General features: G+C 35.6%; 1 protein-coding gene across 1 annotated transcript in view; it reads right to left on the reverse strand.

Moving 5' to 3' along the window:
* Positions 1 to 11290, reverse strand: part of LOC149937221 (alpha-(1,6)-fucosyltransferase-like) — a 29303-nt gene extending 18013 nt beyond the window's left edge. Inside the window, exons 1-7 of the mRNA XM_090154123.1 lie at positions 11059 to 11290; positions 8012 to 8116; positions 7369 to 7517; positions 7051 to 7082; positions 5020 to 5194; positions 4785 to 4899; positions 3347 to 3608 (exon numbers count right to left, since the gene is read on the reverse strand). Of these exons, the coding sequence (XP_090010249.1) occupies positions 3347 to 3608; positions 4785 to 4899; positions 5020 to 5194; positions 7051 to 7082; positions 7369 to 7517; positions 8012 to 8053 (775 nt within the window). The 5' untranslated portion in view covers positions 8054 to 8116; positions 11059 to 11290. The remainder of the gene's footprint in view (positions 1 to 3346; positions 3609 to 4784; positions 4900 to 5019; positions 5195 to 7050; positions 7083 to 7368; positions 7518 to 8011; positions 8117 to 11058) is intronic.
* Between the last annotated feature and the right edge of the window lie 5700 nt (positions 11291 to 16990).

The following is a 16990-nucleotide window of genomic DNA, read 5'->3' on the forward strand; positions in this document are numbered from 1 at the left end:
ACGCAACCAATCACCACACGCGCGTCACCACTTTCGTCTTTTTATTCTCGTTCCCACGAGCGGGACACCTCAAAGGATCAGTTGTTACCTGACCAATAAATCTTTGGTTCAAATTATGTCAAAGCTGGCGCCAACAAGACGCCAGTCATATATCACACATTATTCACACTAAAAACATGTCACTTTAAGAAAACACTTAACAATAGGAAAATTCTCGGAACTTGATAATTGGCAACCCTCAATTTGGACGGACAGTAAAAATATTGGAGCTGGGGCAAAGAGAGAAAGGGTTAATGGGCTCGGGGGGAATATACGGAAATGGACGGGACCTCGCTGTATCCCAAAACCAGCGGCGGTTGGTCATAAAAGGAACGAAACTCGCTAATCCCAAAGAAAGCCAGAGAGAGAAAACGTGGGGGTGCTCGGGCTACCTGTGGCCACAAGGTCACCTTTGACCCCCCCGAAGAGACAAGACTTCAAATTCCTTCCCACGGATACCCTTCGCCGCAACGGCCAGCGCCGCCGCTAGGGGTCGCCTGAAAATATCCACCGTCCTAAATTAAAGAATTACAAGGCCGAATCTGTTGACATATAGGTTTTGGCGAAATTAATAGAAAGTGTTAAGACATTAAATTAAGTCGTTACACATCTTTTCACAGGTTAGTGTTAGAAATAGTTTTCTTTTTACCATAATTTCCAATCGCTAAGAACGAACTAGAAAACGCGTTTCTTTCAAATCATAGAAAGCTGGTTTTTTTTAATAAAAAATGAAGAATGGTTCAAAATTCCGTAATTAAATATTTTAGGAGTAATTACTCAAACAAAAACATATCTTTTCACAGGTTACTGTTAGAAATAGTTGTTTTACGAGCCATGGTTATCGGGTAAACCGGTGCACAGTAATGGTTTATCGCGAATATCTACGTTAGTATTGTATGCACGCCTATAAACCCAATTACGAACATTAGGGCCCAGCTATTTCCCACAAAAAATGTTCTATGAACATTTTACATACGAGCAATCGTTGTGTCGTATTCGCGGTTTTAAAGTTGTACCCGAAACGCGTCTTACAATTTTGCGCCTTCGTTGACTTAAAACGCATCCGCCGCTCTTCATGTAACCGCGTTTAAAATTTACCACCCAGCTAACTCTTGTTATTTTTGCAATAAATCGCTTGGAAATGAAGCTATTGTGAAGGTTGTGTGAGACAAAATGATAGGAAAGTCGGAATAATGGGTCACTTCAATTTAAGTTAATATTGACTGCCGTAAGCATTAAATCCACAAGACCAGTATCAATGCTTTGAAAAGATAACACGACACCGATGAGACTGTTCGACATGTAGAACGCGAGCGAATCAACCTACCAAATGATATAAGAAATATTCAACATACAAATTTTCCCGTTTATATGAACTTAAATGTAATATAAAATATTCTTGAAAAATCGTTTATTGCTTTATTACATTCAAAAATAATATTTCTAACGCGCCATGTAGATAATCGAACATCTGGTCGTCTAGGTAAAGTTTGCGTTGTCAACGCGCGTATTAGAAAGCAAAATGAGATTTTAGAAAGTAGGTTGTAATTCGGAACGATATTAATACTTTTCGCGAATTTGGTCATCAGTGAATTATAAATAAAACTTTAAATAAGTTTCAAGGTTTATTTAAAAGCTAGTTCCATAACTTTTCATCCATTATTCTTTAAAGTAGACGAAAATTTTAAGGCGGTGAATCTTTCCCAGTCTTAAGCCTCGGTTTAATCTACTGCGTATTTTGAAACGGAAAAACCTGATTACTATCGTTAAATCTTGGATTAATAATATGATATTTTTAAAACGAAACAAATAACGAAATACGTGGAATTTTTGGCGTTAAATAAGCTTAGAACGTATTTCGTTATTTGTTTCTTATTACAAGGAGCGTTCGCCATCATTTAACCAAGATTTAACGATAGTAATCGGGTTTTTCCGTTTCAAAATACGCAGTAGATTAAACCGAGGCTTAAGACTGGGCAAGATTCAGCGCCTTAAAATTTTCATCTACTTTAAAGATACATTCTGAACGAACCAATGGATGAAAAGTTATGAAACAAAATTCATGAAAAGTATTAATATCGTTCCGAATTACAACCTACTTTCTAAAATCTCATTTTGCTTTCTAATACGCGTGTTGACAACACAAACTTTACCTAGACGAGCAGATGTTCGGTTATCTACATGGTGCGGGAAAAATATTATTTTTGAATGTTGTAAAGCGATAATCGATTTTTCAAGACGATTTTATATTACATTTAAGTTCATATAAACGGGAAAAATTGTCAGTGGAATATTTCTTATATCATTTGGTAGGTTAATTAACGGTTAATTATCGCCAACTTTACATTAATTTCAATGTGGTGGCGGAAAACGTTTAACCAAGTTACGCGCGAGCGCGCCTATAGAGGCAGCGCAGATGGCGTTACTGTCGTTTTAGCCAAGAATCTAATCGGTACCTTGTCAGCCATTCGATTAAGCGTTCTAGTTTGCTATCCGATTTCTATGTTCATTACTTGAATAAGAGAAAGTTTCCGCTTAATCAAGTACTCGATTAATCGACTCGACTTCAATATTACACGACTCGAATACTCAATGACGAAAAATTGGTACTCGATACCCGACTCGAATGCCTAAAATCACAACTCGCACAGCCCAACCCACCATCTGTGTAAGACTACGAGGCGTTTTTTTTATTCGCTCGCTTCAGTAGCTAGCTTCTTATATACGCTAATATAATAATCTCTTCAATGAAATCTTAAATAAATTAAATAAATCGTATAAAATAATAGGTCTAATGGCTTGCGTTCCGTCAATATTTTTAGAAACTCAACGCCTATGGTCTCATGGTCAAATCAAATACGAGGTTCTGCAAGGAGAACCAGTCTCATGACACCCATTTTTACCGTCCTGTACTGCTAGTGCCAGAAATGGATAACGTAGGATTAGTAATACAGTGCTCAGTGGAAATCGAGCCAGCCTTTTCTCGTCTAGGCTTAAATTTTTTTCTTCATTATGTATTTTATATATTTCATAATAAATCAAACGCTAGGTTATTTTCTGAATATGTTAAAGTAGGCATTTAATTAAGGAGCTTCACTAAAGGATGTACCTCAAACTATCTTTCCATCCACGAGTGGAAGTGGGTTTCAAGCAATATGTTGGTGGTAATCATTGGTGATGGTTTTGTTAGGTCCAGAAAACAACCTATTCTGCAAGGTGGTGTTCGTAACAGAAATCTAACATTTCTTTCGCATTAAGGTGCATCCTTTAGTAAAATCCATGGTGTCGGTGTATAACAAATGCTTACCATTGGGAGGTGGTCCGAACGTTTTATATTCATTTTGGGTGATTTCGTCTTTGCAAGTTTCACTCAACGGTTGAAAGCCAACGCTGGTCCAGGTTCTGTCCGGCGTATAATGCCACTTCGAGTTCTCAAGTACTACTCGTTTTCCGGCGAAGAAGGCCTCGACGAAACAAGAGAGGACGTCGTGAATCCCGGAAGCGAAACCAGCAGGATTCGTCAATTTACAAAGAAGAACCTGGCTGGGGCCACAATTCGAAGGGTCGTTCTGAAAAGATAAAACAAAAGATAGTTAAATATTAAAGTACAGAATCAACTTGGCTCTTATTTGCTTATTCCTAAGGTTATAACTTATACCCTTTATTGATTATTAAATGACTATGACACTTACAAATTTAAGTGTCTGATTAAACTTCTGGAAATTTCTAAAAGTTTGTTTCAAAAATCATTAAGGAAACATCAGTTTAAAGAAATGTTGTCCGTACTTTAGCTGTATTTCGGGAAATCGTTCTACACCGTGCCATGCAATGTGTCGTCCTTAGGTAAGCTTTGGAACTATCGTCTAAACACGGATTTCGTCTAGTTGGTACTTCTTCACTGAACTCAATATTAATCAAACGTTCTGTAAATGAGGGTTTGCTACTTGAATTTCAACACGAAGATTCCGAAGCAGTGGCGGCTTAAGAAGGCTGGGTCCCCGGGGCGGCGGCAGTGTTTTGTGACACCCCCCAGGACCGTTCAGAAGTTTTCACGGATCTGTCTTCTTCAAGTTTAATCGTTCTGATTTGCACCCCCCCCCCTAGAGCTTCTCGGATGGCACCCCCTGCTGCCCTGGTACCCGGGGCTGACCGCCTCCCCCCCTTAGGCCGCCACTGTTCTGAAGCTTGTAACGATAGTACATCGCCATCAAGGTAAATGGCGATACCACTTTTAGGAAGTGGGTTTTCTTTAACTTCCAGCTCTTTGTAAAACGCATTATCATCAGTTGGCGGGAGACGCCGTTCGAATGAAGAACGAGATTATGCACACCACTCTCTCTCATTACTTATACCTAGACTAACGCTCCATTTTTATGCTTGCTGGTAGCGGGTAAAAATCGACAAAATGCGTTTCCGCTATACACTTTTTCACTTTCCCCGTCAATCTGTTTGAAACAGATATTTTAGCTTTATTTTCACGCTTGCGGGTGGCATAAGCGAATTTTGACTATTTTTATCCGATACCAGCGAGCATGAAAATGGGGCTTTAGGGTTAGAGTAATAAGCTTAACGTTAGGTTTAATGAGAATGTACAGTTAAACCTAAGATTGATACAAAGCTCACACGTCAAGAAAGCAAAGAATTTCGCCTTGACGTTGCCTTTGATAAGTATTAAGTGGATGCTATAACCCATCTCTTTTAATTCAAAATAGAAACGTATTTCTTTAAAGATAAATATTTTGAACCTGTAAATTCAGTATCTTCTTTTGAATGTTTTCGGTAATATTTCGAAGTAGAAATCTCTTGCTTGAAACCATGCCGTTCTTCTTTTCCATAACATTAATGTTTATTTCTAAAGAACTGGTAAAATGAAATAATTATTTTTACACAAACGACAATTAGAGAGTGCAAATTCTGGGTTCATTCGTTTTACTAAATTTATTGCTAAGAAATCTTCGCACTTTTAAGAAAAATACTTACTTGAAGAATTCTTCGCTGAATTTATCAAATCTCTCGAGAATACTATCAATTTGCATTTTATTATCGGAAAACTGTTTCATATTCTGGGTTTCGCTTCGAAAGTATTTGTTGAAATCCCGTAACGTTTCTCGGGTGCGTTCCAACATTTCGAAATTTTCCATTTCGTAAACAATGCCTGAAAAAATAATTTTTAAAGTTTCCTTTAAGATTATTTCATTTTCATATCAGTTGAAATGGAGCAATATTAAACATTGCGGTGGAAAGGCAATAAAGAAGTTAAGCACCCGACGCTACAATAGAAAACGTTCAGGTGACCACAATGCATGAAAAGGTGTAGTGGATACTGCTTGGAAGTGGGGCTGTTGATTTTATTGATATGAATAAAATCGAATTGATATAATGAAAAGGTTTTATTGATTTCAAGTGCGGGGTTACGGTGTGTGGTGCCCTAAACAACAAGAGAAGATATAGGAGCCAAAAACTGAAAGTGGGAACCCCAGAAAGCGTTGTGCCACCTTGATTGATTTAACTGATTTTTTTTTCTTTTTTAATTGGTTCAAAGTTTTTTTTCCTTTATTTTGGTTAGAAAATGTATTGATAATTAACACTCAAAATTAACGTAAGCCAAAATTTATCATTTGTTTGAATTAAATTTAATTCGTATTTATTTGCTTTAAATTTACATTGCTAGAGTAACCATTTTTGAACATTAGTATAAAGAAATGTATTATAGTTAATAAACATTCAGAGTGCCCTATATGTGAGCAGTCCATTGAATGTTTATTAGTTTAACTGATATCGGCAGATCTCCGAGTAAAGCCAGAGTTCCTACACAGTACTGATGAGCCCCAAAAGGGCGAAACCGGTCTACTGTTGGAATCTCCGGCTGAAATTTTGACTTTTTATGTATTATAGTTTATTGAACTCAAAAGTGAATGATACGTCGGAGATGATGAAAGGCTTAGCCTAACATAACCGGTCTGAAGTTTCATTGTATACAGGGTGTATCAGAAAGTCTCGCAATATTAACAGGCGTGTTCTTTGTGTAACAAGGAGTGAAAAAGGTCATAAGAAACGTTTTCCTAATTTAAATCGTATCCGAGTATTTGGCCGTCCAAAACGTCGAAAAACGCTCAAATGTGCAGTTTCTATTATTCCTTGGACCCAATTGTTTCCTTTTACTACGCATTTGGTTTTTTACCGTAAAAGAAAACGATCACTAGTATCAAAAGTTCGTTATTAATTGAAAGAAAAATTCTACGTGTAGCAATTAACAATAACAAGATGTTTCATAGTGATCACGTCTTCAAATGCCAAAAGTACAAATTTAACTGAATTACCAAACATGTACGAAATGATCACCTGGGCACACGCAAAATAATTCTTGAACTTGTTCGAAGATTAGAGGCATGATACTAATTCGCGACCGAAAACTATGGTTGCTCTCCCTAACGGCGGTTGGCGGAATTGCTCATCATAAGTCAAATTTAATGCACTGTGGAAGCTAGCAAGTTAGAAACTTAAGCAGACGTGATTAGACCCCTAATATGGTTCGGCACCGTTGCGTCATCTAGACCCATTTTGGTCTCGAATAGTTTCATAGCGATCAATAATGGGTGTATAAACACCCTATATATCATTAACTGTAAATAATATGGTAAAATTTGACGACGTTTTAAACGTATAATCAACATTTAAACAGCCCATTGGACTGTAGGAGAAATATTTCTTTTTATTCCTTTTGACTAAGCCTCATTTAAAACAATCCTGCTTGGTAGTGAAGTGAAAGCATACGCACGTTCTTGTTAGAACGGCTTCAGGGCATTGTTTAACCACTATAAAACGTTCCCGTTATGTACTGTTATGTAGTGTATTGTAATGTAGTAAAACCGGTTTTTTTCCGAAAATCGGATGGACCCATGACCAATTCTAACAACAGTTGCATTTTCATAATGTATGTGGCAATGATAGAGCCGACAGTTGCTTTAAATTTTAAAATAACATTTAAGACATTTAAAACGGTTAACTTACTTTTTCTAAATAAAGATTTTTCCACATTTTGCCTAAAATGCAAAAAATATATATTAGCTGAATATAGTTATTCGAAACAATTTTATGCACTTTCGTTTTTACGGAGATATATCTTTACGGGAAACTATTGTTTTTAAAACTGTAAATGTCAAACATTTACAAACTATTTTCAGTGACCAAAACTCTCGTTTGTGTTACAAACTTGGCATAAGCTTATAAATCGCTAAGATTGTCGCGAGTTAAACAAACGGAATTCTGATTCCACCCTAGAAGTGTAAACGAACGTTACAAGTGAATACAAAAAGTATCATTCCTTACTTGAAGACCATCAAAGTCGGGCAATTGACTGTGTATCTATATTGACTGATAATCCAAAAACTGACGAGCAGAATCGCCATCGATGCAGAGAGCACAGTCAATAAATACTTAGAAAAACCTTTTTTCATGGTACCCATTCCTCTACTAACCTGAAATTAAATATCTTTATGAACATTTACCTAACCCGAAATGAAATAATAACTTATCTTAAAATCAAACTAAAACGAAATCACTGAAAACTAAAATAACTTCTGGGAAAAAGGGTAAAATATAAAAGGGACAAAAGCTAAAAAAGGGGCAAAAGCTAAAAAAGGGACAAAAGCTAAAAAAGGGACAAAAGCTAAAAAAGGGGCAAAAGCTAAAAAAGGGCCAAAAGCTAAAAAAGGGACAAAAGCTAAACCAATGTGACAAAATCTAAAGATGAGACCAAAGCTGAAAAAGAGACAAAAGCTGAAAGAAGGGAAGATAGATGAAAGAAGGGCTGGAAAAAGACACAATGTCTTATAAAAACATGGTTTTTATTTAAGTTTGCCCTTCCAATTTTAATTAAATAATAAAACTATTTATTACAAATGCTTTAATTTTAAGAGCTTTATAGCTCTTTGTCTATAATATCATACTAATTACACATGATAACGCATACCAACGTGTGGGCTATTAGGTGTATGAACTTTGATATTTTCATATTTCCTCTTCCTCCAAGTTTACATCAAACTTGTTGGGAATAGCATTCCACAAAAATCAAGGTCTGAAAAAAATAAGGTCTTCGTGAATGTTGCGACTTCACAGCCTCAATAAAATAATTTTTTAACGATATGAGTTCTTATACCTAGGTGTTAATGTTAGGTATTGGTTCTACCTTAAAGGTTTTTAATCAATTTTTGGAAACCCCTGTTCTTCCCTCCCTGATCAATCATATCTTCCTGATTTATAAATAAATTCTTTACATATGCAACCAAGGCTACATGTTGTAACCCCTCAGTATGATACTTCCCTTCCCCAGAAAAATCAAAAGATAACTGTTAAATCTATCCCCTATTGTTGAGCTAACGAATTTTGGCAAAAACATGTTAATCGTAAATGTGAATGTTTTTGTTTTATTGTTTGTTAAAGTATATATTCCGTGTTATAAATATAAGGTACAAGTTAGATCGCTGTATACAATACATGAAATGAGGCACAACTAATATAATCCCCTATTTATTATTATTAAGAGGTCAATTTCCGATCGACAGAGTACCGCCAGTAGAAAAAAGCCATATTTAGTATCCCTAAAAAGCACCAATTAACCACTATCTCCCTAAACGACTATATTTAAAAGTGGGTCAAAATTTCAACCCAATTGAAATAACGAATGACATTAAAATAACGAATGAAATTGAAACAACGACTGAAATTGTAAAACAAAGGAAATTAAAATATCGAATGAAATTAAAATCACGAATGAAATTTAAGGTGCTGTGTTAGTTTCTAGAGCTCTTGTTAGCCGGGGACTCGCACCGGCGGAGGACAACTTTACGGCGGAATTGGAGTGTCTTCCAATATATTTGTAAATACTTATGGCTTGGTAAAGGCCAAGTCGTTAACCGACTTTTAGGCCGTAGTAATTCCCTGAATATTTTTGGGCTTAGACAAAAGGTAAAGTATATAAATAACAAGCAACAATTAAAACAAAAAGAAAAGATTAGTTTATATAAACAGGATTTCTTGGTATTTTTTCTTACTTATTTAAACCTTAAAGATGGCTCGTTAAGTAGTTGCGAACGAGGGGTTAACCACTCTTAGAAAGTCTGTACACCGGATTACGCTTAGATTAGCACTGCCAAAGGCAGGGACTTCAAAGATTACGCGTAATCCCATTAGTACAGTCAAAGGTACGGCTCTGTACACCGATTAAGCGGAGTGATCAGCCCCTCGGTTGCGAATACAATGTTTATAGCTATATAGGCTTACATTAGTTGGAGGATTAATCGTGTTAAACAAATTAACCGATTAACAAAATATGGAGTTTATTTTTTTCATTTCGTGCAAATGGCGTATTTAAAATATGGGTAGTTCTAGAAAAATATTTGGCTAGTTTACTATAATTAAAAGGGTTAAACACGGTCGAATTGAGGCATTTTTATATAAGTAAGTAAGTAAGTGCAAGGAAACTTCGAGGGGCAGGTTGGCTTCAAATCCGTGTCACAGGTAGGAAATAGGAGGATTTAACTTGCGAGTGCGGATGATTCTTGTTTTTTACTTGACCACAAATTATCATTAGTGTATGAAAGGCAATGGTTATTTCAATATTTCTGATGTATTTATTGTTTATTTTAAATTTTATGATTAAATATTACACCACGGCTCTAAACTGGCAAGATATCTTTACTATGTCGAGTATATCTAGCCAGTTGATGGCAATAATATTAAGCTTGTAAAAAAGGCAATTATGTTTAATGTAGCTAGTTTTACTTGAAGTGTTATAATACAATAAAATTGGAAAACTTAAATTTTGCTTTTAATACGCCCGGACGGGATGACTAAGGTTCCATGGTCGGGTGGCAAATCGTTGGTGTGGGACTTCACCTGTACGGACCCGCTAGCGCCTTCTTATTTGGCCAATTCCTCTACGGCCCCTCTCTGGGCCGCCGCCCAGGCTGAGAAGAGGGAAATGGCCAAATATTCGGGCCTCGAACACCGCTACCAATTTAAGGCCGTGGCTATCGAAACGCTGGGCTCCTTCGGTCGCGACGCCTTGGCTCTCATCCACGCCCTAGGGCTTAAAATTCAAGATGCCACATCCGAACCTCGCTCCGTGGAATACCTCGTCCAACGTATTGCGATAGCCGTGCAACGGGGTAACGCTGCTTCCATTTTGAGCACGTTTCCTCCGGGAGCTTCGTTGGCGGTCTATATAGATCATCTATTTTAATGTCATTTTCTTTTTTGCTAAATATTGTAAAACGGATAAATAAAGAGATAAATTTTGTAAACGATCAACTGCACACTGTAATATTAATGTATGTTAATTTACGCAAATAAAATATTAAATTTTTTTACTTATTTTATATAAAATATTTACCCTTTTCTCGTGGAAAGATAAATATTAAATTTTGCTAGTATTAAGAAGTACAATAGGGTACACGAAGAGAAGGTATAATTTACAATTTATATCTTTAAATGAATATTAACAGATACATTTCTAAATTCGTTCGAATATGGCGCATTCACATCATAAAAGTGTCTCCTTTTATCTCACTCTCCTTTAATGAGTTTATTAACTTTATTTAATTTTATCTAAATATATTTCTAAATAAGTCATATTTCAATCTATTAAAAATTTGTACAAAAATATGGCGAAGACACGCGAAAAAAAGCTTTTTTTATCGAAATGAATTCGATTTCCGCGCCTTCACCCTGTTTTAAAATGTAATTTTATTAGAATACCTTGCGCCGCAAGCGGGAGTATTTATAATCGCTTATTTAAACGGGATTTGAAATTATTTTAAATCCGCTATAGAGCGTGAACGCGTATTCAAAGTTGGCCGTGCACGTACAAAGCTGGGCTCCCTTTTATCTATATAATCGTGGAATACAGAAACACAAGTTTGTTGTGTTCAGCCTTCGATAACTTAAAACTAGACTTTTCCTCGCTCGCTTTTCCTTTAAGGTACACGGTATTTAAATAATAAAAAATAGAATACTGACCCAAACAAGAAGAGATGAAACAAATTAGAAAAAGAAACGTATGGACCGGTGGGACATTTGCCGGTGAAGTGGTGATCGACGGTGAATCGTCTTGAGCTTCAAGAAGGAGCGATTCCAGCTCTCACTTTTTCAATAATTAAAATGTAGCATTGCTTGTAATTAGTAACAACTCTGATCAAGTTTAAATCACAATATTGTAATGGAATCACGCCAAAAAAGCCATCAAACACCTTTTTTCTCCATGACGTAGCAACAACTGGTTTGTAGGTAGCACCTTGCTTATAACGTACGAAGCCTTTTCATCGTTATCTTGGCAAAAACGATAAGGAAAATATAGCTTCAAAGGAAAAAAGATAATTAAAAGTGCACAAAACTATTTATTAATAAAATAAATTATCTTTTGCACCGTTAAATATAGTGGTCTTTATCTTTTAAATTATAATTTTGGTTCAAGTAGATAGATTTCAAATTAGTAATTAAAATATTATACAAGAATAAAAAACGGAAAGAATGTATTTAAATCCAAAAGAACAACAGAAGATGAGCAGTGTGAAAACTTTAGTTCAATTTTTGAAACATCATATCACAAAATTATTATAATCGGGAAAACAAACAACATTTACTTGGCGTAAAATGTTCCTTTAACTTAATTCGGAAAACGTTACTTCTAAAATGTCTTTAGATTGATGTATAATCCCGCTAATCTGCTTATATGCGAAGTAGCCTTTGGCATGCAGACGATGTTGCAGGTGAAACTGGAAAAATTTCAGAAGGCATATTTATAGTATTGACTCTATAAGTTCCAGAGAACACCGTCCGAGTGGCCCTAGCTCACTAGTGACGTCACGCGGAAAGGGTAATTTTATTATTGTTTATTATCAGGAGCGAGGGCAGGTACCGTTCATTATTATTAGGACACCTTCAAAGGTCTTCATCTGATTAAATCATGATTAAAATGGTAAAATGGACTTAATCTTGACTAACATGATTCAATCAATATTAAAATGATAAAATCAAGATTAAAATGGTAAAATCAAGATTAAAATGAGTTTAGCAAGATTAAAATTATTTAATCAAGATGATAATGATTCAATCAAGATTAAAATTATTCAGACATGAGTAAACTGATAAAATTTTGTCTGCGACCAGCTTGTTTCCTTTCTGTCCTGTTGATTAGTGGGTCAAGTTTAAAGGTCTTTGTTAAGATGATTTGAACGTATCAGCTGTAATTTTTCACTAACCCTATTTATACCATAACAAGATAGCGGGATTTATAAAATAGTAGTTTTACGGTAAAATTAAGAGATTTTAGAGAACGATTTAAGTGTTGCACCCAATCCAGTTCTAGCTCAAACAGTAAAGAAATTTCTTCCTCTTAAAGACAAATCATTTAGGAAAATCCTTGGTTTCCTAAAACGTAGGTCTTCGGAAGCAATAAAATTACGTGTTTGACCTTGAGGTCCAAATTTGACCATGATGCGGGTGGTTTGTCTCAAGCGAGTTATTCTCTTGACAGTAGAAGCATATAGATTATTGGTTTTATTAAACGAAAGAGCTGTTAAAATGATATCAGAAAAGTGTTTCTTATCTTACGAACAATGTCCAACGAACTATTAGAGAATGGTTAAGCCGTTGATAATTACGCGATGGGAGCACGTTTACCATCGTAGACTTATTGTGCCCAATCTTAACGTTCCACGTCTAAGTTTGGCGTAGTTACTCAATCTCTTTATTAACCACTTGACATATCAAAATGAAAAAGTCTCAAAGAGATATCTAAACCGTAAACGCGTGCTTCCAACAGACGTTGTTTAGTTATCTCAGATTTATGTAGGGCACGACTCGAGACCAAAAGATCACCTCAAATTAACTATTTCATTTACCCCAGAAGTTGTTACAAAAAATATGGAGATTCGTAATAAAATTTATAAAAAAAGAAACCTGTTTAACTATTAACAAAAGAAACTGATGTATATGTTACATTTACTACGCTTAATCTAGCTGAACCGAATACCCCAAATAATGAACAAAACCAAAATGCGGCGGTAGCGCCGTCGATAGTCGCGATGGAAACTCAGCAGGGCCGCCGCGTGAGTTCGCGAAATGAGATTTGCTTGTTCGCTTTCTAAATCAATGACGTCAACGAGCTAAATGTAAAGAAACAAAAACGAGCGACTATGATTAATAGCAAAATGCGGGACCAAAAGACGTTAAATATTTGAAGGGAATAAACAAAATGAAACAAACGTTAGAATGCGAAATCACAGAGTCCATTTGGTGGTGTCGGCGATGGCGAGCTAGCTTATGCAATTTGTCTATTTGAACGAATTCTTCATCGCTATTTTTTTTTGGTTCTATTTATAATGTCACACGACCTCGCGTTGATTTATTCTCGTTTGTTTAATAGGGTATTTGAAAATTTCCGATTGTGCGATTTCAGAATTAACTATGGCGCCACACTTTTTGGGTCTTTCAGGCTTGTTTACCCGTAATTTATCATTTATGTTATGTTGCTTTACGGCTCAAAAAAGGTTAAAATTGGCGAATATATTTTAAATAGTATAATAGCCTTAATTTTTGTCGGAAAAAGTATAAAAACAAAAATCCCTAAAACCAAAAACCAAATAAAGTCCGTAGCTATTTATTTTTGCCGCCTTCTTTTAGATTTTTCCATCCAAAATCTTTCTCGGTTTTACAAGTAGTATCTAAAGCAGGGTGTTACATGTAAGTGTGTCAAAAATTCAGGGACGTATTCAGTGGGACACAATGCCTAAAAAAGGTCTAATGAACATGGCTGCTAAAGTGCTTTGATTCAGAGATATATACTCCAAAAACCAGTTATGCATTCAGCCTTAAAACTAACGAATTTTAGTGCTCAAACGTTTTGTAGATTGATTTATCACTTAACTTAAGACTTACGAATTACCGCTGGTATATTTAAAAAATGAAAATTTACAATTTTTCGCAATTGGCTGTTTTAGGGCCAATTTTGGCATATTTCGTTCAATGTTAATTAATATCTTGATCAGTAGTTTTTCTTAATAGATGAAAATGATTACTTTGAATATTCTGAATTTGAAATCTATCGCACTTGATCGGCGTTTGTGTGATATAGGACTTCTATAGAGGGGGTATAGCATTTAACTTTGCCCTTTTTTTGTTTTAATACAATGAAATTTGACCAAAATTTCAGAAAGGTTTGGAGAAAATTTTAATGGAATTTAAAAAAAAAATAACCGTAGATTTTAAAATATGCGCTCAAAAGAAGGAGCCCGCTGCACTTCTGTAGGCTTACGTTTAGAGATAAATTAATCATTAACAAAACTTTGGTTGAAATCTGCAACAAATAACGTCTGATGATTTCCAAAAGAATCACCTATAAATATAATTTAAATTAGTTATCTTTATTTAATATTGAAATAAAATTGGAACTCCAATTCTCATAGAATAATCTAAAAACTTATAATATTATATAAATTAATAAATATTCTTAACTTAATATAGATCATCAGCAAAACGGGCGATTATGCGAAGAAAAATAATTGTTATTTAAGGATTAAATCTCGGTAAAATATTGTTTTATTCCGTTAAAATAATGGCGATCTAATCGTCCACGTATGACCTTTTAAAATCGCGCTGATACGCCTTACATTTCTATGGTCATTAATGTAGGGAACCTGATCTTACCTTAAATCTTAGCGGAAAGTGATACTAACATTGTTCAGGAAGAGAAGCTCTCACGCGGTCAGTGGCCGAAAACCATCGCCGTTCGACTCTGAAATGGGAGGTCACGCGTCATAGGGATCGGATAACCCGCTGTTTTCCCCAGAAAGTTTCAATCTCCGATAAGAATTGAAAAAGGAAGCTGGTTACAGGTAATACGAAATAGAACAACGAAAATTCCAGCCAGCCAGTCGGAGCAAGAATATAGCTGGTGATTTCCAAAGTAAAACTGGCTTCCTAATTTCAATAGAACATAATAGAAAGAGATATTGAAATGAAAATACGTAAATTGTTTTAACACAAACGAATGCCATAAAAGTTTCCTTTATTTGATTAAGTAGCCGCGGCTTATGGACAGCTCTTAAATGATGCGTCTGGTGCCAAACAAAAGCTTTGCCATTTTTCATGAAATGAAGGGTGGATGAAGGACAGAAACGTCTCTAGCACGGTTGAACACGTCATCATTAAAGGCATTCGGGTGCCAGAGTACAGCTTAAGTATAGATCGGACCTCATAACAATCTTCACGAAATGGCAAAGTGAATTTCTTCATGTTTCGACGCATGATGTCAGTGGCGGCACTAAGGTGTAGGCAAGGTATGCTATGACCTACCCTGCAATTGTCAGGGTCCCCACAAATCCTAACAATGGAGCCTAATAAAAATGTTTTTTTTTTAATTTAGTAAATATGAGTGGGGTGGCGGAGTGGTTAGCACTTTCGCCTCGCAGCAAGAGGAGCCGGGTTCGATCCTAGATTGTGGCACTTGGTGAAAACTCGGAACAACTCCTTCCGCGTTGAGTTTGCAAGTTCTTTCCCCACTGGTTTAGGGGTTTTCCCCCGAGCTCTTCGGTTTCCCCTTCCATAAAAACTTGTTGAGCTTAACGGTAATAGTTAGTGTAGGGAGCTGTTGGCTCGCGTGGCATGCAAGGCTTGCCACCACTCTCCTACGCATTGTAACCCGGCCACCTAAATTAAAGGCTTCAAAAGTCGCTTGATGACTTTAGCCTAGCTGATTATTATTATTATTATTATTACAAGGAACACAAGTTTCAATTTTGAGTCGGTACCGCCATTTTTTACTATCTTAAGTAAATAAAACGGGCTCAGAAAGTAAAACAGGGGTTCCCTTTTGGACTTGCCCTACCTTGGCGGTACGGTATTAAATAATAATATGGACATTCTATCTAAAAGTGTCTTCTTTAAGTCCAAAGTTTGTAAAGTAAGTTTCGTATATTACGCTGTTCTTTAATGTGTTTTTAAGATAATGAGCTTCAATTTTAGAGAATGTTTTTTTATCGGTGGATGTGAACAGTGTCCGAACTAATCATTGAAGGACATTGTTGTTTCCACTTTAAAAAAACATGGCACCTTAATAGGCTGACCAAAACTGTATTAGTCGATTTCACTTGATCTGAACCCAATTCAACAATCCGATCGGCAAGGCTTGATTGCTACCTTAGCCAGCCCCAATAACATTTCGTGTTGAAAATAATAATACTGAACCTAAACCGCCCCGACAAAAGGTCTGAGTATCTATTTAAAGAAATAAACAAAACATTTTTGAGATTTAAGGATATTATAGATCATAAAATATTTGATCCCTCCTAAACCTAGATTGCATATAGTGGTTTGCGATCCAAGAAACAAAACTATTATATTTTATTTCTTAATCGCTCCAAATAAATAAGAAAATTTCAGAAAACGCCATTGTAGCAGTGTTTCACCTAATATATTTTGACGTAGTCATACTCAATAGTTAGTTTGATAAATTTTATTGTTCGGGTCGCGTGGTAATTTAATCTTTGATCTTATCTTTAATTTTGTTAATTTAATCTTATCTTAAAAATGTATAAACCTGTGTCAAATTCGTTTTTTAATACCTATATATATAGTCGAGATTTTAATAAATAACGGTGTGTTCATCAGTTCGCTCACTCAATCTTGGCGTATTCATTCAACACGATGAACCTTTAGCTTCAGTCTCCCTCTCGGAAATAGTTTCCGGTCCCTTGAACTGGACACGAACAATTATAAAAAGAAAACAAGTTGGCAAGCCAAAATATGCCTCTCTTCGGAAGCATTGTCCCTAGTGGTATTAATTTCTCGAGATGACCCTCTAAGTTATATCTCCCCAATTCAGAGTTATTTACTAATAAAGTTATCCCGGTTTAATCCCGCCCGGTATAAAATTTTAATTTTAATTAAAATA

This window comes from Leiobunum rupestre, chromosome 7, assembly GCF_980474605.1.
Source record: "Leiobunum rupestre chromosome 7, qqLeiRupe1.1.hap1, whole genome shotgun sequence".
Taxonomy (NCBI): domain Eukaryota; kingdom Metazoa; phylum Arthropoda; class Arachnida; order Opiliones; family Sclerosomatidae; genus Leiobunum; species Leiobunum rupestre.